This window comes from Temnothorax americanus, unplaced genomic scaffold (genome assembly GCF_048541705.1).
Source record: "Temnothorax americanus isolate GAGA-0224 unplaced genomic scaffold, ASM4854170v1 Scaffold17, whole genome shotgun sequence".
NCBI classification, from domain to species: Eukaryota; Metazoa; Arthropoda; class Insecta; order Hymenoptera; family Formicidae; genus Temnothorax; species Temnothorax americanus.
In genome coordinates, this window is record NW_027509307.1 from 3,489,858 (window position 1) to 3,517,852 (window position 27,995).

The 27,995-nt window shown below is 40.9% G+C and overlaps 6 protein-coding genes across 14 annotated transcripts; 3 read left to right on the plus strand and 3 right to left on the minus strand.

The window, feature by feature from the left end:
* Positions 1 to 947: 947 nt before the first annotated feature.
* On the minus strand, positions 948 to 5,100 carry LOC143895860 (uncharacterized). Its single transcript, XM_077403286.1, has 8 exons — positions 5,007 to 5,100; positions 3,591 to 3,928; positions 2,992 to 3,280; positions 2,539 to 2,665; positions 2,175 to 2,305; positions 1,705 to 1,851; positions 1,455 to 1,631; positions 948 to 1,246 (listed from the first exon to the last, which is right to left on the minus strand). Exons 2-8 carry the CDS (start codon positions 3,604 to 3,606, stop codon positions 1,132 to 1,134), a joined length of 1,002 nt encoding a protein of 333 aa, XP_077259412.1. The 5' UTR covers positions 3,607 to 3,928; positions 5,007 to 5,100; the 3' UTR covers positions 948 to 1,131.
* Positions 5,101 to 5,167: 67 nt separating this feature from the next.
* Positions 5,168 to 6,407, plus strand: LOC143895859 (28S rRNA (uridine-N(3))-methyltransferase). Its single transcript, XM_077403285.1, has one exon. It carries the CDS (start codon positions 5,168 to 5,170, stop codon positions 6,284 to 6,286), a length of 1,119 nt encoding a protein of 372 aa, XP_077259411.1. The 3' UTR covers positions 6,287 to 6,407.
* Rpe (ribulose-phosphate 3-epimerase) lies at positions 6,364 to 7,457 on the minus strand. Its single transcript, XM_077403291.1, has 4 exons — positions 7,221 to 7,457; positions 7,021 to 7,128; positions 6,729 to 6,950; positions 6,364 to 6,625 (listed from the first exon to the last, which is right to left on the minus strand). Exons 1-4 carry the CDS (start codon positions 7,455 to 7,457, stop codon positions 6,506 to 6,508), a joined length of 687 nt encoding a protein of 228 aa, XP_077259417.1. The 3' UTR covers positions 6,364 to 6,505.
* LOC143895864 (ATP synthase subunit C lysine N-methyltransferase) lies at positions 7,435 to 9,108 on the plus strand. 3 transcript variants are annotated; one of them, XM_077403292.1, is made up of 5 exons: positions 7,435 to 7,573; positions 7,678 to 7,962; positions 8,049 to 8,221; positions 8,370 to 8,558; positions 8,624 to 9,108. In XM_077403292.1, the coding sequence occupies exons 2-5, from the start codon at positions 7,842 to 7,844 to the stop codon at positions 8,771 to 8,773; spliced, it is 633 nt and encodes a 210-aa protein (XP_077259418.1). In that variant the 5' UTR covers positions 7,435 to 7,573; positions 7,678 to 7,841; the 3' UTR covers positions 8,774 to 9,108. The 3 variants fall into 3 exon arrangements, with proteins under 3 accessions (XP_077259418.1, XP_077259419.1, XP_077259420.1); XM_077403293.1 differs by having other exon boundaries at positions 7,678 to 7,954; XM_077403294.1 differs by having other exon boundaries at positions 8,614 to 8,751.
* LOC143895855 (neutral amino acid transporter 9) lies at positions 9,071 to 21,159 on the minus strand. Of its 6 annotated transcripts, none has more exons than XM_077403280.1 (12): positions 20,699 to 21,159; positions 16,895 to 17,042; positions 16,501 to 16,666; positions 15,870 to 16,003; positions 11,113 to 11,270; positions 10,871 to 11,035; positions 10,736 to 10,792; positions 10,581 to 10,631; positions 10,316 to 10,492; positions 9,978 to 10,180; positions 9,788 to 9,892; positions 9,071 to 9,679 (listed from the first exon to the last, which is right to left on the minus strand). In XM_077403280.1, the coding sequence occupies exons 3-12, from the start codon at positions 16,567 to 16,569 to the stop codon at positions 9,269 to 9,271; spliced, it is 1,530 nt and encodes a 509-aa protein (XP_077259406.1). In that variant the 5' UTR covers positions 16,570 to 16,666; positions 16,895 to 17,042; positions 20,699 to 21,159; the 3' UTR covers positions 9,071 to 9,268. The 6 variants fall into 6 exon arrangements, with proteins under 6 accessions (XP_077259406.1, XP_077259402.1, XP_077259404.1 ...); XM_077403276.1 differs by having other exon boundaries at positions 16,895 to 17,080; XM_077403278.1 differs by lacking the exon at positions 20,699 to 21,159 and adding an exon at positions 17,644 to 17,848 and having other exon boundaries at positions 16,895 to 17,080.
* Positions 13,345 to 27,985, plus strand: Pgm1 (phosphoglucose mutase 1). 2 transcript variants are annotated; one of them, XM_077403275.1, is made up of 8 exons: positions 13,345 to 13,655; positions 21,182 to 21,465; positions 21,905 to 22,343; positions 22,422 to 22,624; positions 22,696 to 22,897; positions 22,971 to 23,163; positions 23,258 to 23,441; positions 23,513 to 27,985. In XM_077403275.1, exons 2-8 carry the CDS (start codon positions 21,211 to 21,213, stop codon positions 23,735 to 23,737), a joined length of 1,701 nt encoding a protein of 566 aa, XP_077259401.1. In that variant the 5' UTR covers positions 13,345 to 13,655; positions 21,182 to 21,210; the 3' UTR covers positions 23,738 to 27,985. The 2 variants fall into 2 exon arrangements, with proteins under 2 accessions (XP_077259401.1, XP_077259400.1); XM_077403274.1 differs by lacking the exon at positions 13,345 to 13,655 and adding an exon at positions 18,922 to 19,264.
* The last annotated feature ends 10 nt before the right edge of the window (positions 27,986 to 27,995 follow it).

The window sequence follows — 27,995 nt, forward strand, 5'->3', positions numbered from 1 at the left end:
TGGCATTTAGTTTCGGCTATTCCGTCTCGCACTCCATAATATCTGCCGTTGTGGCTGGCATGCTCGTTTATTCCATTATTATGGTAAACGGGATTATTGCTAAGTGATAAACATAATTTTACGTCCTTTTCTACGCTTTTTCGCATTTATCATTTATGTATCTCGATTATTATAAATTTCAGAAGCGGCCGCAATTTAGTTTGCCTTTTATAGGCATCTTTTTGGCCGAGCTGGTATGCGATTTCTGCGACGTGGTCATAACGATTTGGTATCTCTTCGTATATCTTCGGATAGAAATCGCATTAATTTATGCCGCGGGACTCCTTTTACTGATCTGTAAATATATCTTTATCTCTCTTTTATTTCTTTTACGGATTCGAGAAAGATAACATGAATATAAATTAATACGGGCAAAAGTGGGATATATTCATGTATATCTCTAGTCACAATAAAACTGAACTATATATCTTCTGTACTAATCAAAATGTTCATAGAAATAATTTCTGTTAGAATAGAATTTTTCTAAAATACATTACATTTAAAATTGTTTTAAATTTAAAAGATATTCTATAAAAAAAAAACCGTGTATCATATATTTGAGATTTATCCTATTTACCTATTATTTATTTCATATAGTTTATTCATACTTTTTATTTGCTTTTACGTAATAAACGTTTTTATTATATAAACGTTGAATTTTTTATATATAGTGGCAGAAATCTGGACGTGGCTGAGTGTGATGTGGCTCTACGAGCATCGATACTTCAAAACACACTAAGATGACGATGATCAATGGAGCGTCAGAGCAATGGAAATCGATGAACAATTGTATATGAATTTCTGATTATTCTCCGAATTTCGTATTTTTATATTATATACACATTTTTGTCATAAATCTTTTCACAAATCACATCTTTGTTTCTTAATTTTAAAAAAAGTTTATTTCCAAACTACATATATATCACTTTTTAATTCGGTAATCTTCTCATTTTTTCTTATACATCATGAAAATGTATACATTGCAGGCTTTTTTTTAATTAAATTTTTTGTTTCTAATATTATATAAAATTTTATACGATAAAGATCAGGTGCCATTTCTTCAACGGGTGGCTTTATTAATAAATTTTTGGATTATATCGTAAGTTCCCAAGATTTTCCGGACGTATATACAGTAGGGCAATTGAAAGCGTTGACCGAGCATCGCGATTTTAAATCAAGCACTCGTACTTCGGGACAATCGTCAATCCTAAAAGAAAGAAAAGTTTACAAATGGCGACATTCTGCGTGTATCGGTATTCATAGTCGCGGTTCTTATTTCAAGATTGTCTTGAGTAATTTCTTAAGATGCTAATACGGCTCTGTGATTGGTTCATGACGTCTTAAGATTGTACTTAAGATGGTCTTATAAAAATAAGAATCGACTATATGAATACCGGCCTCGTGCGTATGTATACCTCGGACAAAATCTATCCAATGCATCCTTCAAACCAAAAATTTGCGTTGCATTCTTGGATATTTCCCGGAGTAAAAATCCTAGAAACGCTTGACAATGCACGTCTGTCGCTTGCAAGTCGATCGTTGGGTCGATCGTAATCAATTTGTCGGGCGTGCAATCACGTTTTTCCACTTTACTATACAGAAATAAAATAGAAGCATTGAAAATTATGTTAATTTATCTCGACTCGTGTTTATCCATTCACTTACTTCCACCGAGATTTATTGATGCTTGACAAATTACAATATGCGCTGGGATGCATTGCGACTCCGGGGAAGTTCCAAAGCAGATACGCTTTCGCCGCCATCAGCAACAATTCGTTACTTAAATTTTTCGCAATACTCGACAATTCCGTCCTAACGCATATAATTAATGCTATTAGAATGTAATTTGATTGGAAAATTGAAGTAAACAAAAAGAAATGCATTTTTAAATGGGCTAAAGAATTCGCGAAGCGATAATGCGGGATATCTTACATTATACGTATATAAATATGTAATAATATTGAAATCATGTTTCAAGTTCTTTAGAGAAAAATATTTTTCCATTATTTGCTAACCCTATCAAGAGCTGCAAAAAGCAGTTCCAGAATTATTAAATATATGTATATTAAAGCATAAAAATAAAACAAGAAAGTTCATGTATCATTCATGTTATGTAATAATCTTATAATTATTACTTGCTGAAAAATTCGTCGATTGCTAAGTCGGCAATGTGAATATTGGCATTTTGGTTCGCCAGTGCCATTTTAAGATAAACTTCCGATTTATTCGGTATACCGGAAGCACGCACCAAACTAATTAAGTGTATCTACAAAAGAATGACTGTGATTATCCTTAATTAACATCGTATTTTTGTTATCTTTGAAAGAAAAAGAGAAGAAATAAGACGATGAAGTCTATGTTTTGTGTTCAAAAGTTAAGATTAAATATGATAATTCTTAAATACTTATATTTAAAAAATTACGTTTTATTAAAAATTTCTTTTTGTTAAAAAATTTCTCACAAATAAAATATAAATAAGATTAAAGAACTTTAACATACATTCAGATTGGGTTGTTCTCTCGCTGCAGCCTCGATATAACAGAATTCTCTCCCGGACCAGACCTGTGCAGCTTCCTTCACGAAATAGACATTAAAGGAACATTTATCCTCGGAAATCTTCAATTCACTAAATTGAAGATGAATGGACAAATTTTAATAATTTATATATTTTCCAATTTGAAAAAAAGAGTCAAATTATTTTGTTTTTAAGTAAATATATATTTGTACAAAACGTAAAAAGTATTTAAAAAAAGCACCTTTACATAAATTAAAACAGCTAATTAAACCTTATTGAAAACGATAGGCGTGAATTATAAAGATCTATTAATTAAGTTACTTTTATTCACCTTCTGTATACATTTTATTAAAATAAAGCTCTACTTCTTCATTTAATATTGCCAATCTTTATTTTCTTGAAAGCGTTAATTGATTAAATTATTAGTGATTATTTACCAGCAATTATCGCTCCCTATGGATGAAATATCGCCGTGACAAAGACAAGAGGAACAAAATATCGCCGAGACAAAGACGAGAAGAACAAAACCGCTAATGACAAGGCACGCTGCCATGAACGAGCTGAAAAGATCGTTCGGCCACTTTCTTAATTGATTCGCGACGCCCTTAAGCATCAAGCTGTGGTATTGAACCCTTCGAATCGGATCTTCGACGTACACATACGGAAGATCAACAATTCCGTTTATGCCTTTGTGCAAAAAGGGAAGTCTGTCATCCTCGTCAAGATCTAAGAAGTTTCAAATCTTTTATCATTGTAAAATCGTTTTGTATAATATTATTTTATATTAACATATTTTTTATCGTAACTTTACTTTTATCGATTAATATAATTTTACCATTACAAGTATCATTTCATCATAAATCTTTACAATAACCATATCATGCAGATACCGAAAAAAAGACTTCTGTGCGAAGAATTCGTGAAATGTCTCTTCAACGCGATACGCGTAAAAATTGATTATAAGAACGTTCCATGAAATTAAAACTTTCGGAATATTATATTTCGATAAGATTATTATATACATTCGGATACTTACGTTCGGTTTTCGACATTCCACTATAGTTTTGTCGCACTGCACTTTTGACTCTCGATCAACGACGCTTCAAAGTCAACTTACCAGAGTGGACACTTCGTACAGTCAGGCTAAGTGGATTTGAATCGAGTCGCAATGATGAATCGAGGTTGAGAAATTGGTGAGGTGTCAATATTGCGCAATTCAAACGTGTCAGACTTGCGCGATTAAACGCGAATTTAGCTCAATAAACAACACATACCCGGCATACCTCGAGCGTGCTTGGCACCTTCGTTTTTCTTTTTGAGAATCGCATGTGTTCATGCATGAAAACTGCTTCATCTTCCTTTTACGTCAGAGATCTAATTAAATCGTACGCGGTTTAACATGCATGAGACAGATATCATTACCGATCAATTAAAAATACCGAGCTCAGAGTTAACACACGCATCATCATCGAATCGAATCCGCGGAATGAAGCATATTTTAATATGCACGGCGTATAACTTTTAATTAGAAGATAAAAAATATATTTGATTAAAAATTATTTTGCACACTATTCAAAAGCTTTCGATTACAGAAGCTCAAAACTGGCCTTGGTGTGTTTATTTTTCTCGTCGGTCAAATTGTTAGATCAAAAGTGCATTGCACTCAGGCAACAGGACTCGGACGAGCAGAATGTCACCATTAGAAAATAATCAGTTTGAGCGGACAATTAATAGCGATTCGGTAAATCCGATCGGAGTAACGTACTATATTAAGTTACTATATACATATCCGTCAAATCAAATCAACGAAATTCAGCGCATATTGCGCACGCATAATTTTTAATTAATTAAAAAGAATGTATAATAAACTGACTTGAAATTATTTCGCAAAGCGTTGAACTGCTTAATTGTCCTTCGGGCAACGCATAAAAAAACGTAATAATAATAAAGTGTTCGATTACAGAGCAAAGCCTGACAAAGTTCCGCGTGATTATCACATAAAAATTAATTATACATACACACGATGCAAAATATGTTCGAAAGAATGTGAGAGAAGGAGAATAAGGAATCATGGACAACTCCATCGCATTAGATGTAAAAACGTCTATAAAAAATTAATTCATAAAGCGCTAAATATTTCGAGATAATTTAAATAAGATAGTTTAAATAATCTGTAACAAGCATAACACGAATATACATATTTTGTTCTTTAATTGATTTTCACATGAGAAACCGCATGCATTTCGCGGCGCCGCTTTATTTGGAACAGAGAGCACGCATGTGGAACGTTTTTTCAGATTTCTATCGAGTCTTTTGAGACCCGGTGCCTGGAATCCATTCCGAAAAGTTTCACGATACAGAACCGAAGAATATATACGTTTTGTGCGCGTATAGAGGCGCCAGTCGACATCTCTGATTGTGTGTATGTACCGTGTGTGTGCTATTTTCTTACCTTTTTCATCCTACACACTTGTTGTATCCGTCCGTCCACGTGCGTCGTCGGTCGTATACGTCCGTCAGAGCGCTTTGGAGGTTAAGTCGTCCCGATAGCTCGCCTCCTGGGAGCGTTGTTGCCGGTCGCGCGAGATCAAGCGCGAGCTTCGAGCCGAAACAATGTCGGCGGCGAAGCCCGAGGTGAAAAACTGGAGAGAGTACAACCGTAAACGGAAGGAACTACGGAAACAGTGGAGGGAGGAGAAATTGACGAAGAAGGCGAAGAAGGACGAACTCGAGAAGGTGTCGAAGAACGAGGCGCAGGAGCAGGCGGAAGGTGGTGCGAGATACGAGCAGAGGGACCTCCGCACCGTCACCGTGGCGGTACCCGGGTCGATCCTCGACAACGCGCAATCCCCGGAGCTGCGCACCTACCTGGCGGGACAGATCGCGCGCGCCGCGTGCATCTACCAGGTGGACGAGATCGTGGTGTTCGACGACAAGGGCGAGATCACGGAGGACGAGAAGCGGAAGATCAGGAAGGACGACGCGCTGGGCGAAGCCAGGCTCGGTTGTCTGCAGCTGGCCAGGATACTGCAGTACCTCGAGTGCCCGCAGTACCTGAGAAAGTACTTCTTTCCGCTCCACAAGGATCTGCAGTACGCGGGCTTGCTGAACCCGCTGGACGCGCCGCATCATCTGCGACAGGAGGACGAGTTCCTCTATCGGGAGGGTATAGTCACCAATAAGCCCATAAAGGTCGGCAGGGGCTCCCAGGTGAACGTGGGACTGTTGAACGAGATTCACGTGGACAAGGTGCTGAAGCCGGGGCTGAGGGTGACGGTGAGGATACCGCCGGAGCAGCCGAACCGGAAGAAACTGAGGGGTATCGTTGTGCCGCCTAACGTGCCACGCGCAGAAACCGGCGTCTACTGGGGCTACAATGTCAAACTGGCGAAGAATCTGACAGAGGTGCTGACAAATTGTCAGTACGGGGAAGGATACGACCTGACGATCGGAACGTCCGATAAGGGAACGTCGATCGACGAGATAGGAGCAAAGAGCTTGGAGTATCGCCACTGTCTCGTGGTATTCGGAGGCCTCGCCGGGCTGGAAGCCGCCGTCGACGTGGATCCGCATTTAAATGTTGACGATCCGTCGCTGGTCTTTCATAAATACGTCAACGTGTGCCCGCAGCAAGGATCGCGAACCATTAGAACGGAAGAAGCTATTCTCCTGACTCTAGCCGAATTGAGGACTAAATTAGTGGCGAAAGAGAAATCGCTAACGAATCATTGAAAAAATAGCGGCATTGCGATTGGTGAAAATTAGCTAAATACGTCATGTTTCCTCTAAAGTCACGTTGAATTTTATCACGTCGACCATCACTGTATCAAAAATACAGATCTTTGTACATATATATTTTTGTGTATATTGTATATATATATAAAATGTTTCTATCGCGAGAGTTTATCTCAGGAATGCTTCGTGTGTTTGCAATATCCTCAGTTGTCGTCGCTACGTTGAACGATCGTGGTCCAAATAACAATTTACCGTGTCTCTGAGAGTCGTCATTACTTTGGCTTGATCGGCAGAACCTATGACAGCCGTGCCAGATACGATCATATTGGCACCAGCCTGAAAAGTAACGTCAACGTGAAAAACGATTGATAACTTATCTTTGCACGAACCAGATTTTTAACAGAATTTATACGTTGCGGTAATATTTGCCAAGTTATACCTTTGCACAAGCTTCGATTGTGGCTGGTCCAACCCCGCCGTCGACTTCGATGTCCAATCCAGGATAATTCTCCCTTAACCACGCCACTTTCTTCAACATCGGCTCCATGAACTTTTGCCCACCGAAACCGGGCTCCACGGTCATCACTAGGATCATGTCCGCCAGGTCCGCGTAGTCCGTCACCACGTCCACGGGTGTTCCTGGCTTGAGTGCCATGCCAACCTGTTTTTTAAAAATTCATATCGTCAATCAAAAGTTTAGCCGGTATTAATTTTTGTCAGCAAGTGCCCACCTTCATTCCCGCTTCCCTCACTTTCCTGCAAACTAGAGGAACATCCTCCACCGGCTCCACGTGGAACGTATACTGATCTACACCGGCGTCGGCCATGGGCTCGATCCACTGTAATTATTTATTTATTTCAATTAACGTGTTAATTTAATTATAAATGTAAAAATTCTCTCTCGTCCGCCGGAAAACGATTGCGTTCGTACCTGCTCCGGCTTGGACACCATCATATGCGTCTCGAAAAAGGCATCCTTTATTTTGCCGCGAAGACATTTCACAATCGGATGGCCGAACGTAAGGTTGGGAACAAAGTGACCGTCCATCACGTCCAAGTGCAAGTAGTCCGCACCATTGTCCAGCAACTTTTGCGACTCTTCGTGAAGCTGCGCCAGGTCGGCGTTCAGGATCGACGGGCCGATTTTTGCGCTCAAACTCCTCGCCATGCCGTCCGGAACGCGTCCAACAGGTGTACGGATGAGAATGTTTCTGCTATGGGAAAAATGCGCTTGAACACCCGCGTCGTTCTCTGCGCGCAAATAGATTAAAAATATTCAGCGCGGTGTGTATCGCGCAAGTGAAAACTCGCGTATCTGGCGCGATAACCTATATTGCTCAACGCAAGCATGGTTGGCGCGGGTCAGGTTAGTTACGATTTCTGTTTAGCACGTGGAAACCCACCAACCCACCCGTGTGCCCGTGGCCCCCGTGGGACGAGGACGACGCGCAAGGTGCAAGAGGCAGACGATTGTCTGGGAAACGTGAAGTTTCGAGTGTCGCAACGTAGAGCCTGTCACGTTTGGCATTTTATAGAGCGCCTTCAAGTCTAAATGTCTCGTGATGTAAAAAGAGAGCTACATTACGGTGAGGCTGACCGAAATGGAGCTTCCTATCGAGACACGAAAGTCGTCGAAGATCGGCTTATTCTTCATTGCAGCTACAGGTTCGTTGGTACATATTGATATTGTTTTTATTATTGAAATTAATATATTGATCGCCGAGACGTTAACAACAAGCTGGTTTTCTTTTGCCGCCAGGCGGGATTGCGACAGCGATCAGCGTCGTGTGTTTCCCATTTCTGAGTCCTGCGTTTCGCAAGATATGTTTGCCGTACGTGCCGGCCACGCGTCAACAAATAAAGAATGTTATTCGAGCGTTGAACGGCCGCTCCGGCTCCCTGATCGATCTCGGCAGCGGCGACGGACGTATTGTGAGTATATGGATAATCGCGAGGTGACGGATTCACGCGAGGAAAACATTTTTGTTTTCACGCCGTGAATGCAAAACAGATTCGCGGGCGGGGACAAATTTTTCCACCCTACCGACGACGGCGATTGAGATAGTTCAATTGCAAATAGGTTCTCGCGGCAGCAAAGCGTGGCTTTAAGGCCCACGGTATCGAGTTAAATACCTGGCTGGTATGGTATTCGAGGCTTCAGGCGCTGATCAACGGTCTGTCGAGCGAGACTGCGTTTCTTAAGCAGGATTTATGGAAACATCATCTAGGAAACTATGACAACGTCGTTATATTTGGTGTAGATCAAATGGTAAGTTCTGTTATCAATGTATTTGTCGTGACACTCTGAGAGAGAAAACAAAAAGTCTTTTACAGATGGGAGATATCGAAAAGAAGTTCAATACGGAGTTGCGTAGAGATTCTCTCGTAATCGCATGCAGATTTCCTCTTCCTAATACGCGTCCCGTTGTGACGATTGGACGTGGAGTTGACACCGTTTGGGTTTACAAAATACCTCAGAGATGAATTTGAGGTAACGAGGATACATATTTAGATCGAATAAATTATGCTAAGAAATATAAAAATAATTGTACATTTAATACTACATGCGTTTATTGAAGTACGTAAAGTAGAGTCGACATTGATGGTCTTTATATATATTCGCAGTAAGAAAATAAATCTATCTTTCTTAGATTAAAATTAAATAAATTATGTGTTATTTATTACGTTTTAAAACAGCTGACTTAATAACATAATTTATATTGTGCTATCTTGAACTTTAATACATTTTTCAATTCAACTTATGAATTTCTGTTATAATAAACTGCTCAAATGCAATAAAAACTGTATTTTGTGCCCAACGCTTCTTTACCTATTTAAATCTACCTATTTTTAGTATAATTTTCGAACACTATAGAATTTTCTTAAAGTTCATAGTGATATACACAATTGCATTCATAAATAATTAATATCAAATATAAATGTATAGTCGCACAGTCTATAATATTTAAAACAATGTGCTCAACGATCTATGATGAAGAACTGAGCCATGAGATTTAAAAATCCGATAACCGGTATTGCTAAGTGGAATAATACCGAACACACACCTAGCTTTCCTTCCTTTTTCAAAATGGACAAATGCAGTAAACACGGGAAAGTGAAAACATAGATAAGTCCACTTAAAGCGCCGGTATACCTGACAATGGTCCCGATGTAAGGTACAAATGTCGCGAAGATAATACATATAGAAACCAATATGAGATTAACGAAGAGCACTAAGGCTCTGTTAGACGCTCCTTTGTATATCCACGAAAGTAACTGGATACGTAGCATGTACGCGAGCAAAGGATAGACAGTCACCAATTGGAAAAGTAGCAGTATACGAGCACCTAGCGTGAGGCCATCCCATTTTTGAAAATTATTCAGTAGATTCTGAAATGAAACAAGATCCACAGTTTAGAAAATAGAGAAATTTTTATACATATCACGTCATATTAAAATATTTTATCGTTTCCGCAGAAAAATATTGTGCGTACTTACATCTTCTATGCACGATTTAGGCAGTGGGAAACACATGAAAAACGATACCCCAACGATGATATAAGTTAACGTGACGAGGAGATAGGCTATGGTTAAATCCCTCCCCTAAAAATAAAATCGTTTTTCATCTTTAATCTCCACAAGCGGTCCCCAAATGGAGTAAAAAAAAATGCAATTTAAAGGAACCAACATTCTTTTCTTGATCGCGATTGTTATGCATTATGTTGACTACAATGTTGTGGATGAAGAACGACATTGCTAGCATTCCGGTAAGCGCCGGAAATGTGGGCCGTATTACCCAACTTATTGCCCATTCGGCTTGGTCCATGTTGACGCCCCACGATGCTGATTTTATCACAACGAAAACAACTAGATACATGACCGACACCGTTCCTGTAAGATTATATTAAAAGCTTATATCTCATAACGACAGATTTTTAATTAGAGTTGCACGATAAGATATTATTAAGAGAACATTCGAATGTGGTATATTAAATATAAAGGTGACTAACGTATATGTATACTCACCGAGAGAGTTAAATTTCGTGAAAAATGTCGTGCTATTAAAATTTAAAAGGGGAAATATCAGCAGAGCCAGAAACACAGGCACCGTATTGTGCAAATCCCAGGCTGGTCCCAGCGTATCAAACGTTTTCTCGCGAGTCAGAATGGTGCTATTGTCTCGGATCTCTTTCGGGCACAAAACTGTAATCCAAGCGATAAAACCAAACTGGAAACACGTTATTCTTGAGGAATGAGTTAAGATTTTGTATTTATATATATGTATATGTACCTTCTTTATGCGAAATGTTCTCAGAGTATGTCGGCCAGCCAGCTATGTTACCTGGAAAATGAATAACCGTTATCCGTGTTCCAAGATGATTCCACAAGGATTTTGTTTGCGTTTGGAATAAGTTAAGATTTTGTACTTATTACATGTATATGTACCTTCTTTATACGAAATGTTCGCAGATGCAGAATATGTCGACCAGCCAGCTGTGCTATCTGGAAAATGAATACCGTATTCCAAGATAATTCCTCAAGGATCTTTGTTTGCGTCTTGTTTGGAACAAAAATATTTACCATAAATAAAATTGACGCTATTGTACAGGAAGTTGGCCATCAATATCCAGTAAGCTATGGTTGCGCCCAACAGTACGGCAATACTAAAGATTCTAGCGATTTGTTCCGCCCATTTGCCGATGTATATCCGACACAAGTCTAAGACTTCTACATTCGCTCCACCACCTATATGTAATTCATCGCAGTGTTATTAATTACGTCGCACGTTGCGATAGAAATTTTGCGATGGAAGATTCTTTTACCTTGATAAGCGTGTGCGGCTACGAGACGGTAAGCGGTGTACAGGCACAAACCGCTCATCAGCAGATTGAGGATGATTCCAGGAAAGAATCCGGCCATCGTAATTCCCCATGGCATCGTTAGTAACGACGATCCCAGTATTGTATTCCATATCGAAAATCTAAAATATAAGAATGAATTAAATAAGTAATATTCTCGTAGAAAAAAAAAATGATAATCTTACAGGAGATTATGTATTTTTCGACAGATCGATTCTAATGCAATTTTTATTCAAGAATCGGACGTATAAAAAATTTAACGTGAAATTATATACATAAAATTATATATATGCGTATATATATATATATATATATATGTATGTATGATATACGTAATTCCACGTTGAATATCTATTTCATAATTCTGGTTCTCGAATTTACGAAATGTCAGAGAAGAAAAGCGGCGATCGAGGTCGTCGAGAAAAACTTCTAATCTATTTATAATAAATATGCGAGTGTCAGCTCGGATATCCTCTATATACAGCTTATCAGCAATTTCCTCTTGAATAATGTGTAACATTACGTTACGTTCGTGTACGCAAACATTTCTCCGATAATCGACACTTCGCACATCGCGTTCGGACTCGTAAAAAGATACCCTCCCCCTCCCCCTATCTGTCTTCCGAAGAAAAGACTCGGTTGTGCGCATTATCATCGTGTTTCTATCACCACGGTTATCTAATACGAATCCCATGGTCGTATCATAAGCAGCCGTATATACTACACGGCATGTGGATCAAGGGCAATTGCGTGTATCTTTATTCTATATTGCTGAACTTGATGCGCGATGTCATTGTAAAGGCCACTTGGCGGAATCACGTGTGTAATTATGCGTGCGTATAATTAGTAATTATGCGCCTCTTTCGCGACCGCTAGAGATAAGCGCGCTTACTTTCGGAGACTATTTTCGGACGTGCGCACTTTCGAACGTGGGCAAACGTCCGATTTCACAAACTCTATCTCTGTCTCCCTTCTCGTTCTAATTTTTCTGTTTACCCGTCCGGAGCGAGCCGGACAGAGACCCAATTTCATCGTTCATCGAAAATATAGGCGCCGGCTCTCTCGTACGGAGACACACGGGATATTAATTTTAGACCCGTCGGAAGTAAGTAACGATTATAATGCTCGTTGCATTTTTATATCTCTAAGCTAAGTTTTGCCGCGTCATCTTTAAAGTTTCCGTTCTTTCCTTCCGCTTATCTTTTTCAGAAAACAGGTCACATCTTATCGCAAACAAAGCCAGAAAAAGTTGAGGAATAAACGAGAACAAAAATGTTCTATTTAAACACGTTCTAGATATCATATACAATTCTATGCTATCGTGCACGATCTACAAACTTTATATCGGTATAAATAAAGTAAACTCATTTGTGAATTCTATTTTATGATATTAATTTTGTTCTGTTTTGTTTAGTATAGACACAGATTTTAGACCTTACTTAAATTAGCTCCGTTTTGCTTTATGGAAATGTAAAATAGAAATAGAAAGGAAAGTGTAAAATATATATATGTATAAATCAGGAGTCATCCTCTAAGCCGCAAGGTAAGGATTAAAATAAAATAAGCAAACGCTCATTGTACATATATATATTGCCCATATTTAGTCCTTTGACTTTCTTATATCGTTTATATCAAGTATAATATAAAATCGCACCGTACATACACGTGAACGGGTAAAATGCTTCGAAGCATTCCTCTTCTCTTTTCGTTCAATGAAGAAAGAAGGAGAAGAAGAACACCAAAGCATTTGTAGCGTCAAGTGGACCGCAGCCTTTGTATCATGAAATTTACGTTACAAAAATCATATAGATCGCGCGTGATAGCAGACAAAAAGGTATTTAACATCTAAGAAAAATTTAATTTAATTCCAGGCCCGATTCTAACTGCAAGCATATCGTCGACGCCGAAATCTGAAAATCCCTGATCCGCCGCGTCGCGAATAATCGAATATCGCGACGACGATCGCGATTGCCCCATTGCCCGCGAGGAGCGCAGCTCCGGTGCGCGCGCCCATCCGGCGGCAACGGTACGGCGGCGACGGGCGGCGGGTTGCCGGCTAAGGGCATTCACCTTCTCGGGGCGGTCGTCTGTTGCCCGGGCAACAGACAGAGCGGTAACCCCTTCGGGCGTCCCGCGTCCCGTCACTCGTCGCGCCGCGCTCCAGACGCTCCGGCGCGGATTCTCTCGCGCACCTTCGTTCCCGCGTCTCGGAAACGAGCGCGGCCGCGGTGGTCCCCGGTCCCCGGTCCCCCGGCGTCTCTAATCTAATCTCGGCCGCGAGGTTTAAGGACCGGGCGCGAAACGCGTTAACGCGTCGGGAGTGGAGCGGACGGCCGCGCGGGCCGGGTCTCGCTCGTTTTCCTGACGCGGGAACGGGAAGCCGCGAGTTGGCAGTCGCGCGCGAGGAGGAGGCTCTTCGTCGGCGTGAGTCGGCGTCTCAGGAGGACGCGATGCACGACGATCGTCCCGTCCACGGGCAGGTCCGCGAGGTCGTCGCGGCTACGACGGTGAGTCTGTCAAAAAAAACGTCGTCTCCTTACGCTCGCTCCGTTTAAGGGCGCGTCGTCGGTCGTCGTCGGCGTCGCCGAGCCGCGCGCGATGTCGGACGCACGATCACGTATTTAGGTTATATATCAGTCGCACGTAGACGACGGCGCGACGGCGCGCCGTGTGCGTGTGTGCGCGAGCGGCCGCTCGCGCGCGAATTCGATTATGCGAAGCGCCGCCGATTGACCGCCGCCGGTTTCGCGAGCGCGTCACGAGATCTGTTTACGTTACTTAACTGATAATTGAGAGAAAACAGTTACGACATCGATCGTCTCCCTCTTATCTGCGGCTGTAAAAAGAAGCGACGCGGTTGCATTTCTCCCGTGAGCCGTGATTTTCACCGCGCGGGAAAGGGAGGGGGGGTGGAGGGGTCGACGACGCGAGAGAAAAACCCGGCGCGCGCGGATCGAGTCCACGTTTAATCGTTTTTCTTTCAGATCCCCCGCGTTATTTTCCAGCGCCGTCAATCAATCGTTTTATATATATGCAACAACTATTATATTCTCATGCCGTGTTTTATCTTTAAATAACGAACGCTCCTTTTGGTGCGCGACGCGCGAGATTACTTGGGCGCGATAGCGTCTCTGAAATATAGTTGTTGATACTTGATACACGATTTCTCGCCCCCCCTAACGCCGCGCGCGCTGCCGCCGCCGCCGTCGTTGCGAGGGTATCGGTCGTGATGACGAGGAAGAATCAATTCAGAGATGCGCTGATGCAAGTTTCGGGCCGGTTGCCATCAGCCATCAGCGGGAGATAAACGAGACCGCGTGATACGCGTGCGAGAGCAGAGAGAGAGAGAGAGAGAGAGAGAGAGAGAGAGAGAGAGAGAGAGAGAGAGAGAGAGAGAGAAAGACAAAGATTCACCCCGTGCCCAGCCACAGGACGCGACGGGACGCGAAAACATCGCCGCCGTTGAATAACATTTACATTACAATTATAAACAAGTATACTTTTCACCGGCGCGGCGGCGTTGATAACGCTAAGCGCGTCGCCATCGATCTCCGCTTTTTTACTTCTCTACCCCTCGTCCTCGTCTCCCCCCCCCGCCCGCCCCTTTGTCACCCCGTTGTTGCCCCTTGCGTGCACCGTGTGCGGCGTCCGCTGTAAAGTCAGCCGCGACGCCGAGACGGGGGCGAGGAAGTGAAATCTCCCCCTCGAATCGGCGCGAGCAGCGCGAGCACCCCACGTGAAATCTGTTGTCTCTCCTATAAAGCTTCGTCGCGAAATGCAGAGAGATGAATAAGCATTGAAACTTGCTACTGGAGAAATTATATCTCTGCATCGGATGCATCGGATGTTATTTGTTGAACGTTGAATGTTCCATTGATTCGATAGATTGATCAGGAATTAGTAATATTAATTTCTGGGAAAGTTGTGTATTAATAATGATACAACTTTCGCAGAAATTAATATTATACATACACTGTTAAATTCGTAGTAAGTTGTACTTATTTTCAGTCATTTTTAATAATTCCTATAGATAATAATTCGCCACTGCTCCTCAATATGTCGTTAATAATTCAACTAAACCAATAGAGTTAAAATAATACTGTTTTGTGTTAAAATAATAAATTTCGACACACACACACACGACAGTTAAAAATAACGAAACATTATTTAATTCAGGGTGTCGATTTTTAAATTTAATTTAATATTTAACAGTGTATTTTGTAATTGGAAGGTGTATATTAACTAACGGATCAACGAAAGAACGCGCCGATGATTCAAAGCTTGATTATACGATTTCTGTAACCTCCATTCTGTAAATCTTGATGACGGTTTTGTTATCGTTATGTATTGTCGTTGCGCAGGTATAAGGTAAAGAGAACTGCGCAACGACAATACATAACGATAACAAAATTGTCGTTAAGAGTTATAGAATCAGGTGTTTTAATCTCTGAGGAAGGGGAAAGGGCAGACACAAACGATAGATAAATTCTATGATTTCTTCCGTAATCTGTTGAATCTGTGCACCGTTGAATGCGCTCGGCTTGGGAAAGGGTATTTAGGGCAAGGTTATCGATCGGTGACTCATTGATTTTAAGGGGCCGTCCATTAAGAGCGCACTGTGCCCATATGTGAGCGAAAAACTCGAAAAATTTTCCCCGTTGGTTTCACCACGTACCACGTATAACATTACTCAGTTAGCTATCTTATCAGAAGACACTCACATGGTTACCAGCGAATTCTGCTTCGGTTCGAGATCCTTGCAGGCGGCCTGCACGATATCGGGTTGAAACTGCAGGGATCCAGGATTAAAATCTATCTCGTGCGCTTTCTTCGCGTTGGAATTTCCGTTCGTCGTCTGATAAAAAAGAAAATAAAATGAAGAAAGTGATGCATAAAAATGAAGAAATCGGATTTACATTAGCATTAGCGCATTTACCGGTCATCGAGACGAATGTAAACTAATATTCTTACTGCGTTTTGTTACGTTCGAATTTATTATCGTGACGAATTTTTGGAAGATTTTAGATTTTAGCAGTTCTGATATCAAACTATTTTTTTTTTTTTTTCCATTAAAACTGATCCAACGTCGTTATTTCTAACATCGATGTAGAAATCAAGCTTTAAAGAAACGGATCTTATATTATTTTCGTGAAGAAATAAAGAAGAAAGGAAAAATTGAACTTTATGCTTATTATAAAAACAAATGTGCAATGCTAAATTGAATAAAAAAACTGTTGCGTGAAATTTGCTAAACTTTGAACGCATTTTCCTCGAAAAGCTGATTTTTACAGCAGATTTCTTTGAAGAAAAGGAACACACGCATACACATACACGCACAATTGTTATTCTTACCAAGTCAACGTTGTGCGACTCGTAATTTCTTTCGTAGTCGAGATTCACTATGCAAAGTGGACTCGCCATTGTGGAAACGAATAATTCACTATCCCGCGTCGAAGAGAATGGCCTCTTCGGTAGAGCTAGAATCGTGTTGTAACTGGCGGTGTCGACGCTCCCGTATCTTGATAGAAAATAGGAGATATGTAAGATATGTAAGAAGAGAGATATGTATAAGAAAAAACCACGTAGAATGACTCTCTACAACTAATATATAATATACGATTGGTATATGTCACTTTATCATATGATTACGTACGTTATGAATTACGTTATTAATTAAAATTATACTAATTATATGAAATATATATAATATGATACATCTCGCAGATGCGTCTCATCCACATCTTACATGAAAGAGCAGCCGGCTGGGCTCGGATCTAAGTCGCTCGTTTCCGAATCGCCGAATATCGCCGGTTCCGGGCTCGTGCGGGATTCCGACGAGAGTAACGGCGTGCTCTCGGAACCGCTGTCCCGTGTCAGCGAGGAGTCGTCGCTGCCTGGGTAAATACGCGACTTATACATAATGTCTCTGAAGCTGACAAAAAAAAAAGATATCGCTGTAATGAAAGAAAGTCTGTTCTTCCGTTCACAAGACCCTGATGGCCTCCTCGAACGCGGTGGCTTTTCGGAGCAGCGAATCGAGATCGGAGACACACGGAAGGATAAGGATACTTACGAGTACTTGCTTTAGGAAGCACGAAGTGTGAACGACGAGCGTTCTACGTCGCATTAAGCTATATAATCATGCTCAATGAGATCTCCTCTCGTCATCGCCTTTTTTTTCTTTTTTCCTTTCTTCTTTTTTCTTTTTTTTTTTTTTTACGTGAAGCTATGAAATACGTCAAATACGCCGAACGCGTATCACCCCACGAGGTGCGAGCGGCAGATAGCGGATTCAATAACTGCTCCCAACCGACACGTACCGCGGTCTTATCGGGATGATAAAAGTATCGTCTTTTGGACCTTCGGTCCAAATTAACCGATTGACCGGCGGGATCGCGCGAAAAGTTATCGAGTTTAAGCGCGGTAACGATAATTCGGTATCAGCGCGGCATTGATTCGTCGTCGCGCGTGAAACTAAAAGAATGACCAACTCACTATCTTCTTCTCCGCTTCTTCTTCTTCTTTTTCTTTCCCCTCTAACGCGACCGAACGGACCTGGTCCGGCCTCGTGACGTATTTTGACGTATATACGAGTTACGAGTACGCGACCGGCGATCGGGGGATCGGGTGGGACCACTTCGCTCCCGCGGGACCACCGCGGCTATACCAATCGTGCGCCCTCGTCCGGAAAACTGGGTTTTGGAGTAGGTACGTCCCCGTTTTATAAACTCGCGGACTTTGTATTGGCGGTAGTGTATCCTTGACTTGAACACGCCTCCCTCCAGCCAGCGTGTTTTTCAACGATCACGATCGTGCCGCGCGCGTCCGTCGGACGAGCGCGGCTAAAAACCGCTGGCCGACGCCGACCCGATCGGTCGCGACGATCGCGTGACTTCGCGGAGATTCCGCTCTTTCTTCCGCCCTTTTCTCGACACCGATACCCTCGCGGCCTCCCCCAGGACATCCGCGGTTTCCGCGAGAGAGAGAGAGAGAGAGAGAGAGAGAGAGAGAGAGAGAGAGAGAGAGAGAGAGAGACTCTCTCTCCATCTCGCCATCCTCCAATACCCGACGAAGTCGGACCTCAGCTTATTGTTAGATCCTCTCGGGGGCGAAAATGGCACGTTTATTTTTCTTCTATTTGCGTTACAAATATAGAATTGCAGCAATCTAGGAAGAAACCAGTCTATCATCAAGATAATCCGAGAATTTATCGACGCGAGTTGGTCCGAGTGTTTACGAGCGTATAATTGTACTCGTTTCGTTGATCATTCTCCTGTCACGCTTCTCTAAACGATGATGTGAAATAGTCCCATGAATGACCTCTCTCATCCATTTCAATTTCCGTCAATCGTAATCGCGTTTTTTCCGCGGGGCTTCCCGGGAAACCCCCCCCCATCAAAGTCTCAGGAGGGAAAAGCGGTAGCTTTCAGAAAGAGATTTTTATTATGAAAAGTTAATAATATCCTCCCGCGAAATACAGGCTTCCTTTTCGCAGCAGTTGAACGCTGAGAATCTTCCTTTTATTACTTTACTAATACCACGTCAGACGTCGAACTCGCGCGACCCTATCCACTTATTATCTCTTAGCGACGCGTATGTAATAAGACGCCCGCTCGGTACATCTGCTATCTCAATTCAAAGCAATGTAAAGTATGCTGACGTCAAACAGGCGAGTTAAATTTCTGATTTTTTTCCCCCCACTGTGATCACTTCCATCGACTTCTTAAACGGCTTGATTTCAGCTCGGATACGGCGAACTGTCACGCGAATTGTTCAGCGCGAATCTCGTCTGCGCGGTCTCGTCTTCCGCTTTGTCGAACGCGACGAGAGAGTAGTAAATGCCACATATGGTATTTTCGCGCGGTACATTTGCGGACGAAAAATTGTCACGCGCCCATCCCTATCTTATTCCCGTTTAGCTTCCGCGTTGTCAATCCACGCGTCATTTATCTATGAAACTGTTATCTGCGTCATTACGCATTGGCGATTATGCGAACGTTCGTCGCCGTCGTTCTGCCTATCCATCCATTCGCGAGATCTATCTGCTGTTTGTGCAAATTCGGGTTTAAGAAGCTTGGTGCGCGACTCGAAAACTGGAGTAAATTTCGTATATACGGTACATTAATTTCATATTGTACGAGCACGATTCTCTTTTCAAAAATAGCTCCTATCAATTAACACATAGATAGTATGATATTTATTAATATAAAGATAATTTAATCAGTCGAGAAAAGGGATTTCATTTTTCATTTAAAATCGAATAAAGAAAAATCTTTGTTTTTTTTTGTTTCTCTTATTATGCAAAAAAACTTCCCCCCCCCCAAAGTAGCATCTTCCTTAAAAGTGTAAGATTTATATCAGTTCTATATTTCACTTATTATTGTTTATTCACATGTCGCCTGAAACAAGATATTCTCCTTATTTACCGGTTATCGCGATAAATAACACCACGTGTGCCTCAATCGAATTGATAAAGACTCCCGTCACGAATTGTAGGGAGGTTCGAATTCTATCTGGGGGATATTTTTCACAATAAATTCTTCACGGTGATTTAAATATAGGATGCTTATTAGCATCAAAAGTTAAATCGATTTAAGTATGAGAATTTACTGTTCCAACAAAAATCTGTATTTTAAAACTGACAAGTAATCGGCGCGCACAGTTTATTGAATTAAAACAAGTAAAAAATTCACACAAATATTATTATTATAGTTATCATGGCCAGCCCGACCGAAAAGGACATCTCTAATTAATTGTGAAACTCATATTGGTCCTGTTTCGCTTATTATTGTTTAAAAAAAAAGTTTTTACTTAGCCAAGAATTTTATATTTTTTCTATCTTTTTTATACATTTTTTTGCAATATAGAGATTACTATCGAAAGAATTATGATTCACTCCGAAGAAATCTGACTTGATGAAATATCTATCTTTTATAGGAAGACACAATTTAGGGCCAATTCCTTTTAGTGACACAAGTCGACACAAACATCGTTCTATCCTTCTTGGCATTCGATGAATAACAAAGACCGAACGATACTTGTGTCGACTTGTGTCACTAAAAGGAATTACTTCAACACAATGGCTGCGTTCTGCCGATACTCCGCTAGCCTAGCAATCGTGAGCAGTCGCTCGTTTCCTCTCCTTCCTAAACCCAATGGATTAAAAGGAGAGGAAACGAGCGACTGCTCGCGATTGCTAGGCTAGCGGAGTATCGGCAGAACGCAGCCATTATCCCAATCGTTTGAGAATAGGTTTTTATGCACAATATTTCTGTAACAGTTTATTAACTAATTTCACACTATATTTTCTGGCTCAATTCATGAAACGAAAATACCAAACCGCTTTCTTCAAAAAACTCGACTGTTATTTTAATGCACGAAATAACAATATCGCGGTCTTAGAAAGTAAACAACAAATAGAACTTGTAGGGGTTAAACTCAGGAATCCAAAAACTGGTCGCAAAACCGGGTCCACTCGTTCGAGGAAGTATCAGAAGAGATATATCCGGTGTCGATTGTCGATTAAAATAAATTACTTAAAAATAAATACCTTAGCAATATCCGGACGGTCGTAGGGCTGTCCATGGTTACCGATGTACAGTTAATTATCAAAATGATTATCGGTATAATCGACCCTTGGCGGTCCTTTTTCTCCCTTTCTGCCGAGGTTCAACGACAGAGGCACCAGCACGACGGACGACAGCTCCGTTGGCCCCATGTGGTTTTGATCGTGCACCGTACGCGCGGTGCACGTGCGCGCGAGGCTGCCCGCGCCGCCGCGACAGCTGGCGGGCTGGCGCGCGCGATCTCCCAAGATGGCGCCGACCGGGCGCCCGTGCCCTTGCGTGTCATTGACAGGCGGAGTTCGGCCCGCCGCCGGCAGTTATCGGGCGGCCGTCGCGAGTGTACTGTACGCTCCGCGCTCCTCGTTCGGTTTATTCCCTCGCCGGTCGCGGCCAACGGATTAACCTCAACCAACCTTCGGCGCCTCGTCTCATCGTTTTTTTTTTTATCTCCTTTCTGTCGGTTGCAGCGCGCCCGTGGAATCACCACCGTGCGAGCATGACCGCGACACCACCGGTGACGAGCCTGACGGTGAGCACCCGGGTGTACGAGGGCCAGAAGCCGGGCACCTCGGGCCTGCGGAAGGCCGTCAAGGTCTTCCAGCAGGAGCACTACACGGAGAACTTCGTGCAGGCGATACTGCACGCCCTGGGCGATCAGCTGACCGGCTGCACTCTCGTCGTCGGCGGCGACGGACGGTTTTACGGGAGGGAGGCGGTGGCGAAGATCATCCGGATCGCCGCGGCAAACGGGGTGAGGCTGATTGATCCACCATACAGATTGACGTAAACGAAGACCCGTTACACTGTGAGACTGAGAAATAATTTGATTAACGGCAGCAATTAGAGTTTAATAGTTTTATACTTGAGATTTTATGTCAGAAAGTTGACTGATCTATGATTCTTTACACGTGGTGTATTATTCATTTGATAATATCGACGTTTTTACTCAGAAAAGTAACGCAATTGGGTAATTCTTTTGTAAGAGATTATCTACAGACAACCATGTGAGAAAGCAGAAACAATGACTTTTGCTTTGCCAGTAAATAATTAACGCAGGTAGTTTTTAATTGACCCACTTGACCGCGTTTATTAAATTAATATTACGTGATATAATAAATTTAAAAGCTACCGCAAGAAAGATTATGATATGTAGAGATCAAGGAGATATGTTACAAATTTTTCTTTTTTAGGTAGGGAAGTTAATAGTTGGTCAAAATGGCATTCTCTCGACGCCAGCGGTGTCGACTATAATACGAAAGTATAAAACGCAAGGTGGGATTGTCTTAACTGCGTCGCACAATCCTGGTGGTCCCGATGCTGACTTTGGCATTAAATTTAATTGCGACAACGGCGGCCCTGCTCCGGACAACGTGACGAACAAAATCTACGAGCTCACCAAAACGCTCCAATCTTACAAAATTATTCCTGACATTGGTGTCGATATTGATAAAGTACAGAGCACCTGTGTTGAAGTCGATGGCAGACCATTTATCGTCGATGTAATTGATTCTGTGAACGATTATGTGGAGCTTATGAAGGAGATTTTTGATTTTGCGAGTATTAGAAAATTGTTGCAGGGCAATGCGGATAAGCCAGCGTTTAAGGTTCTCATAAACTCAATGAATGGAGGTTAGGCATTATATAATTTGTATTTGGCATCTTTTATTACCCAGACATATCGTAATAGGAGCTCTCAATAATTTTCAGTTACGGGGCCGTACGTGAAGCGAATATTTAGCACCGAATTAGGCGTCGATGACACATGCTTAGTGAATATAAAGCCGTTAGAAGATTTCGGTGGTTTACACCCCGATCCAAATTTAACTTATGCCAAAGATTTAGTGAATGCTATGAAGGAAGGACCGTACGACTTTGGTGCAGCTTTCGATGGGGACGGAGACAGAAATATGGTGAGTAAAATCCATCGAAAATTGGTCTAGATGGGAAATTGTTTCGTTAAATTGTGCTTGCGCACTTACAGATCTTGGGCAAGAAAGCCTTTTTCGTCACGCCTTCCGATTCCTTAGCGGTATTAGCTGCTAATCTAAAATTAATTCCGTATTTTCAAAAGACTGGCGTTAAAGGATATGCTAGATCAATGCCAACGGCTGCAGCTGTTGATAGAGTCGCCGCTAAAGACGGGGTAAAATTCTTCGAGGTTCCTACTGGATGGAAATACTTTGGTATGCAGAATTTTTACTTTTATTGTATTAAAAGTTATAATTTTTTACAATGCTTGTTTAATATAACTTATAGGAAACCTTATGGATGTTGGAGATCTGTCGATATGCGGAGAGGAAAGTTTCGGCACCGGTTCCGATCATATCCGCGAAAAAGATGGAATCTGGGCATGCCTGGCGTGGCTCAATGTAATTGCGGGACGAGGAAAATCCGTGGAAAATATTTTATTGGATCACTGGAAAGTTTACGGAAGAAATTTCTTTACTAGGTGCACAACATACTCGTCTGTTATTTTCGAATACATATTTAAATTCTTTTGATTCAACGCTTCTAAATTTATGGATGTATTGTTGATCATATAGGTACGATTATGAAAATTGCGATTCCGCGAGCGCGGATAAAGTGATGCAGAGTATCGAAGCCCTGATTCAGAAGCCAGATTTTATCGGCAGAAAGCTGCAGCGCGAAGGTAAAGAGTATGTTGTTAAGCAGGCGGACAATTACTCCTATACGGATCCTGTCGATGGTAGCAAAGCTACGAAACAGGTACGCTCTACGATCGTATTAATATTAGTAATCTCGTATCTTCAAGCTAGTTACAATATTTTGTGCATTAGGGATTACGGATATTGTTTGCGGATGGCTCCCGGATAATATTCCGCTTATCCGGAACGGGAAGTTCTGGTGCCACTATCCGTATGTATATCGATAGTTACGAGAATGATCCAGCTATTTTCGTGAAAGACGCACAACTGGTCTTAAAACCATTAATTAATATCGCGTTAGAATTAACCGAACTTCGTCAGCATACTGGTCGCGACGCGCCTACTGTGATTACATAAGAGTTCGCTCGTTACGTACTCGCGCTCTTTCGTCGCGGGACTTATCTCTCATTCAACTTTATCTCTCATTTATCCAAAGAGGTTTATAAGGCAAAGGTCTGGTTGGGGATATAAATTCATTTGGATTCTAGAGGTTCGTTCAATTTCATTATCAAAATCACGAAGCAATAGCATAATAATTGTTACTGGCGCCAATGAAGAAATTTTCCATTTTTATAAAGCGTTTTACCGTTTTACAATTCCATCCAGATATACATACTGTGCGTATTGGACGAGAACTATTCAATATGCATATCCAAGTAGCAATTGTGAAAAAAAAATTTTTAGGATCTATTAGGATCTCTACTAGATATTTAACGTAGATGTTATTGCTTGTATTCTCTTTACATCTCTCCATTTCAAGTCAATCGTAAGAGGATACAATTTAAACTTATTTAAATCTTCAATTTTTGAGTGTGTGAAGAATATTGGTATTGTAAGAGGTGATTTTTTGTCATAATCTCTGATTATTCAGTAGAAATTTTATTGATAATTTATCTATATTGCTCATATATTTATATGAGTTTTAATAAGCATTATAAAATTATGCTTATTGTGCTTATTACAATATGGATATATCTGGTACATGTAGACATTCTACTTGTGCTGTAAAAACCTTCTTTGGGAAAATGTTTCGTGACATAACATTATGTTATAATGATATTGTTGATATGCAATAATCGTTACTACAGCATTATAATAAAAGAGAAATGCAGTTTATTGTATCGAATACGCCTCGGGTTTCGTAAAGCGCATATGCGCGCATTTTCTATTAAACGTTACTTATGCTATAGATAAACGCGCACATATACGCTTTACGAAACCCAAGGACAGAATATGTAGATATATTCCAGGAGAAACTGAGCACAAAAAATGTCTTGTACTTATCTATCATTAAAAATCACGTTGTCTATACGTTACTCCGATGATATGCGTCTTTTTACGAATACCAGCTGACACTAAAGTTGATAAGAAGCTTTCATTATTATCGTATTTATTTCGCAACCATAAAATTGCAATGATATGTAATGAATGTCACCACGTGCATTCCGGTATGTAAAAATATAATTTGTAAAAATCACGACTTTGAATGGAAAAAAAAATGGGTACATTGTCAATCTTCCAAAGCTTATGTCTATCCGCGATTCACATTTGATATTCGTTCTTTAAATTTTCATTCATTTTCATCCATGAATTTTTACAGACTTTTACAGTGAAAATACTATCTAATGCTTGATTTGACGCTCCGGAGAAATTAATTTAATTAATACAATTGACGTTTTAACCCGATCAGATTGATAACACTGTGGAGAAGGAGAATTATTTAGTTACTCGTAGATAATTTTATTAACCGCAATATGTCAAGGGCATAAGAGGACTGGAACTCAATATCAGATAGCATAATATTGGAGGATTAACAAAAGCGTAAATTCGATATTGTCTTGAAAAGGACCAGTTTTTCCAACGTTCATCAAAATGACCTTATTACTCTGTCTGCATTTATAGCCCAATGCTACTACGATCCAGGCAGAGACATAAGAGATTTATTTGCCAAAGAAATTACTAGATTTTTTTATCCGAGGATGGAATGACTGGTCCTGTGAAATAAATGTAGCGTAATGGATAATGATAAGCGGCTTTAATTTATCCTGGTTTATGAGATAAACATTTTATTAATAAATTAAGTCATTTTAAAAGAAAACGTCACTGCTGGGTGGTGACGCTATTTTCAAATTCTAATGATATATTTCGAAATTTCCTTTTCAGTGTCAGATTTATTGTATGAAAATTACATTTGAGCCTAACGCTGTAGATTTATTTACATCGATAAATTTATATTTCAATTGGAGTGGGGAAAGTATAAGTCTTTTTGCACTTCGTCTTGTACAGTAGCATATGTAAAACTGCCTATGTAAAATTTATACTATTTATTGCAACACGAGCATAATACGAAGAGGATATTAAAATTAAAAAAAGAAAGTACATTGAAATTTTTGTAGATAGTAGTGTACACACAACTGTAAGAATCTTTCTTTTCCATCAAAGCAGTCATCCATTTGTTTTTCTGAAACTCTCATACGTTTATTAATACCACACTTAAGCTGGTCATTTTCATTGTGATTCACAATTCTCTTCGCTGCTGCGAATCGCATTTAAATGCGAATACAGTTTACTCCAAATTGCATTTTACTTATTCCTGTTACGTCATTCCGTAATCATGCTCGATCTTTCTAAAAAATATATATTCTTTGTTACTTTGCCTTCTCTAAACAGCTCAGTTCTGATATTCGAATATCGAAAGAAGCATGGATGCTTAAATTTGGTGAACTCACCAAAACCTGAGAAATAGCCAGCAGGGCCTTGTCACTGTTTCTCAGAATTTGGGCAGACCCCAGATATAGCAATGTAGGTTTGCAAATTCGAGTTTAGCGCGATACTCAGCGTCTTACAGAGTCGTCAAATAAGTAGTATGTATCTTTGTGAAATACATACAGTTGTGATGCAACTGTTACGGGGGGGAAATTCATATATCTGCATTTTGTTGCACGATATGTTTCGTTTCAAGGTTGTACGGACAACGTAATTCACTGAGTATCTCGTTAAGATTAATCGATAGAATAGAATACGTTAACGAACTTGTACAAAGAACAGTAGGACGATCAGAAAAGAAAGAATTGAATTTTTCTTTCGACGAGGGAACAAAGTCGCGAATAGCCAGTCGGTGCGAAATTCTGTATGTAACAGTATATCTCCACGTAAGAAGAATTGAACAATATAGTAATACGAGTATCACATGTTCGATAGGTATGAGAGGCACATTTATTGTATCTCGCGAGTAATGGATTGCGAGTTAATGGATGTCTCGGCTGTTGATAATTAACACAGCCGCGCAAATGTATTATATATATTACTCGTTTCCCTTTCGTTTTTTCTTTTCGCTTCGTCTTTGCTTCTTTCTTTTGTGCGATATTTCACTGCGAGCCTTCTGTACATCGGAAATATCACGTAAGCGCGTTTTGTACTGCAAAAGAAAAAAAAACGTGCGATCACGACTCACGTTTCATTTCGAACGAATTTGAATGAAAATTTCACGAGGCCGGTGTGGCGGATACGCCGCGAAGATAGATAAGAATTCGGAGCAAAAGCAAACGTAAACGTTTTTCCGTTTTTCTTTTCCTTCCGTGAATAAATGCAGCGTGTTATACGGAGAGATTTCGCAAGGCAATTATGTAAATAGTTGACGGTGGAGGAGGAGAAGGAGAGGGAGGGAGGAGATACTTAGGGACCTGAGCCGACACACGCCCCCGTTTGATCTGTCGATTACGTTCTAGAAAAGTGCGAGGGAGAAAGAAAAAGGGAAGAAAGAGGAAAAAAAAAATAGCGGGGATGCTCCGAGTGCTCTCTATAACGTAATAAACGATTACCTAACGCGGCGGCGATGTCACAGAGACCAGCACAGAGACTGCCGATTACTATAAAGATATTAACATGTAACATTTGTATCATAATCATAATAAATACTAATTATCATTATAAGTATATGAATGAGTGGCTGCTCGGAATGCACGTGGTATGATTCATCGATGCTCCATCGTTTTTCTTCGTCGTTCGACGACACCGCGTCTCCTAAATGCCGATTCTGAAGTGTTCCTGATACCATCATATCAATTCCGAGACATGTGTTCCGTTTATCAATTATAATCGAATCTTATCTCTCTAGTGTCAGCGAATTTTGTAAAAATGCATATTATTGTACTCTTGTTCCTTTTTGCCGACTAGCGCTAGATGTGACCATCTTGATTTTCAATTTCACATATATCTCAAACGCGGTATCTTCGTATTATAAGCAAAGACTGAACACCGAAATGCGAAGACTAAATAGTAAAATTGCATTACAAATCCGATTGGTTCGATCGGTTTTTTATCTCAGTTATTACAACTTGGCGTGAGACACTGCCGTGTCTCTTGATACTGGTGTATAGCCGGTAGTTTTTAAGCAGTTTGTAAAATTCCTGGTTAGAAATAAAAATCGTGAGTCGGATGTGTCGCATCTGCGTTAAACCGAAGTAGCGAAGACCCTTCGCGTTTACGATTACGCGAACGCGTTCTTCGAGCGTTTACGTTTGAGCGATTATTATGTTCAAGAAACTTGTACAAAGTGGTGACGACTAATCCGACTTTTAATAAACTTTATCTCATTACAACGAATCTATGCGTA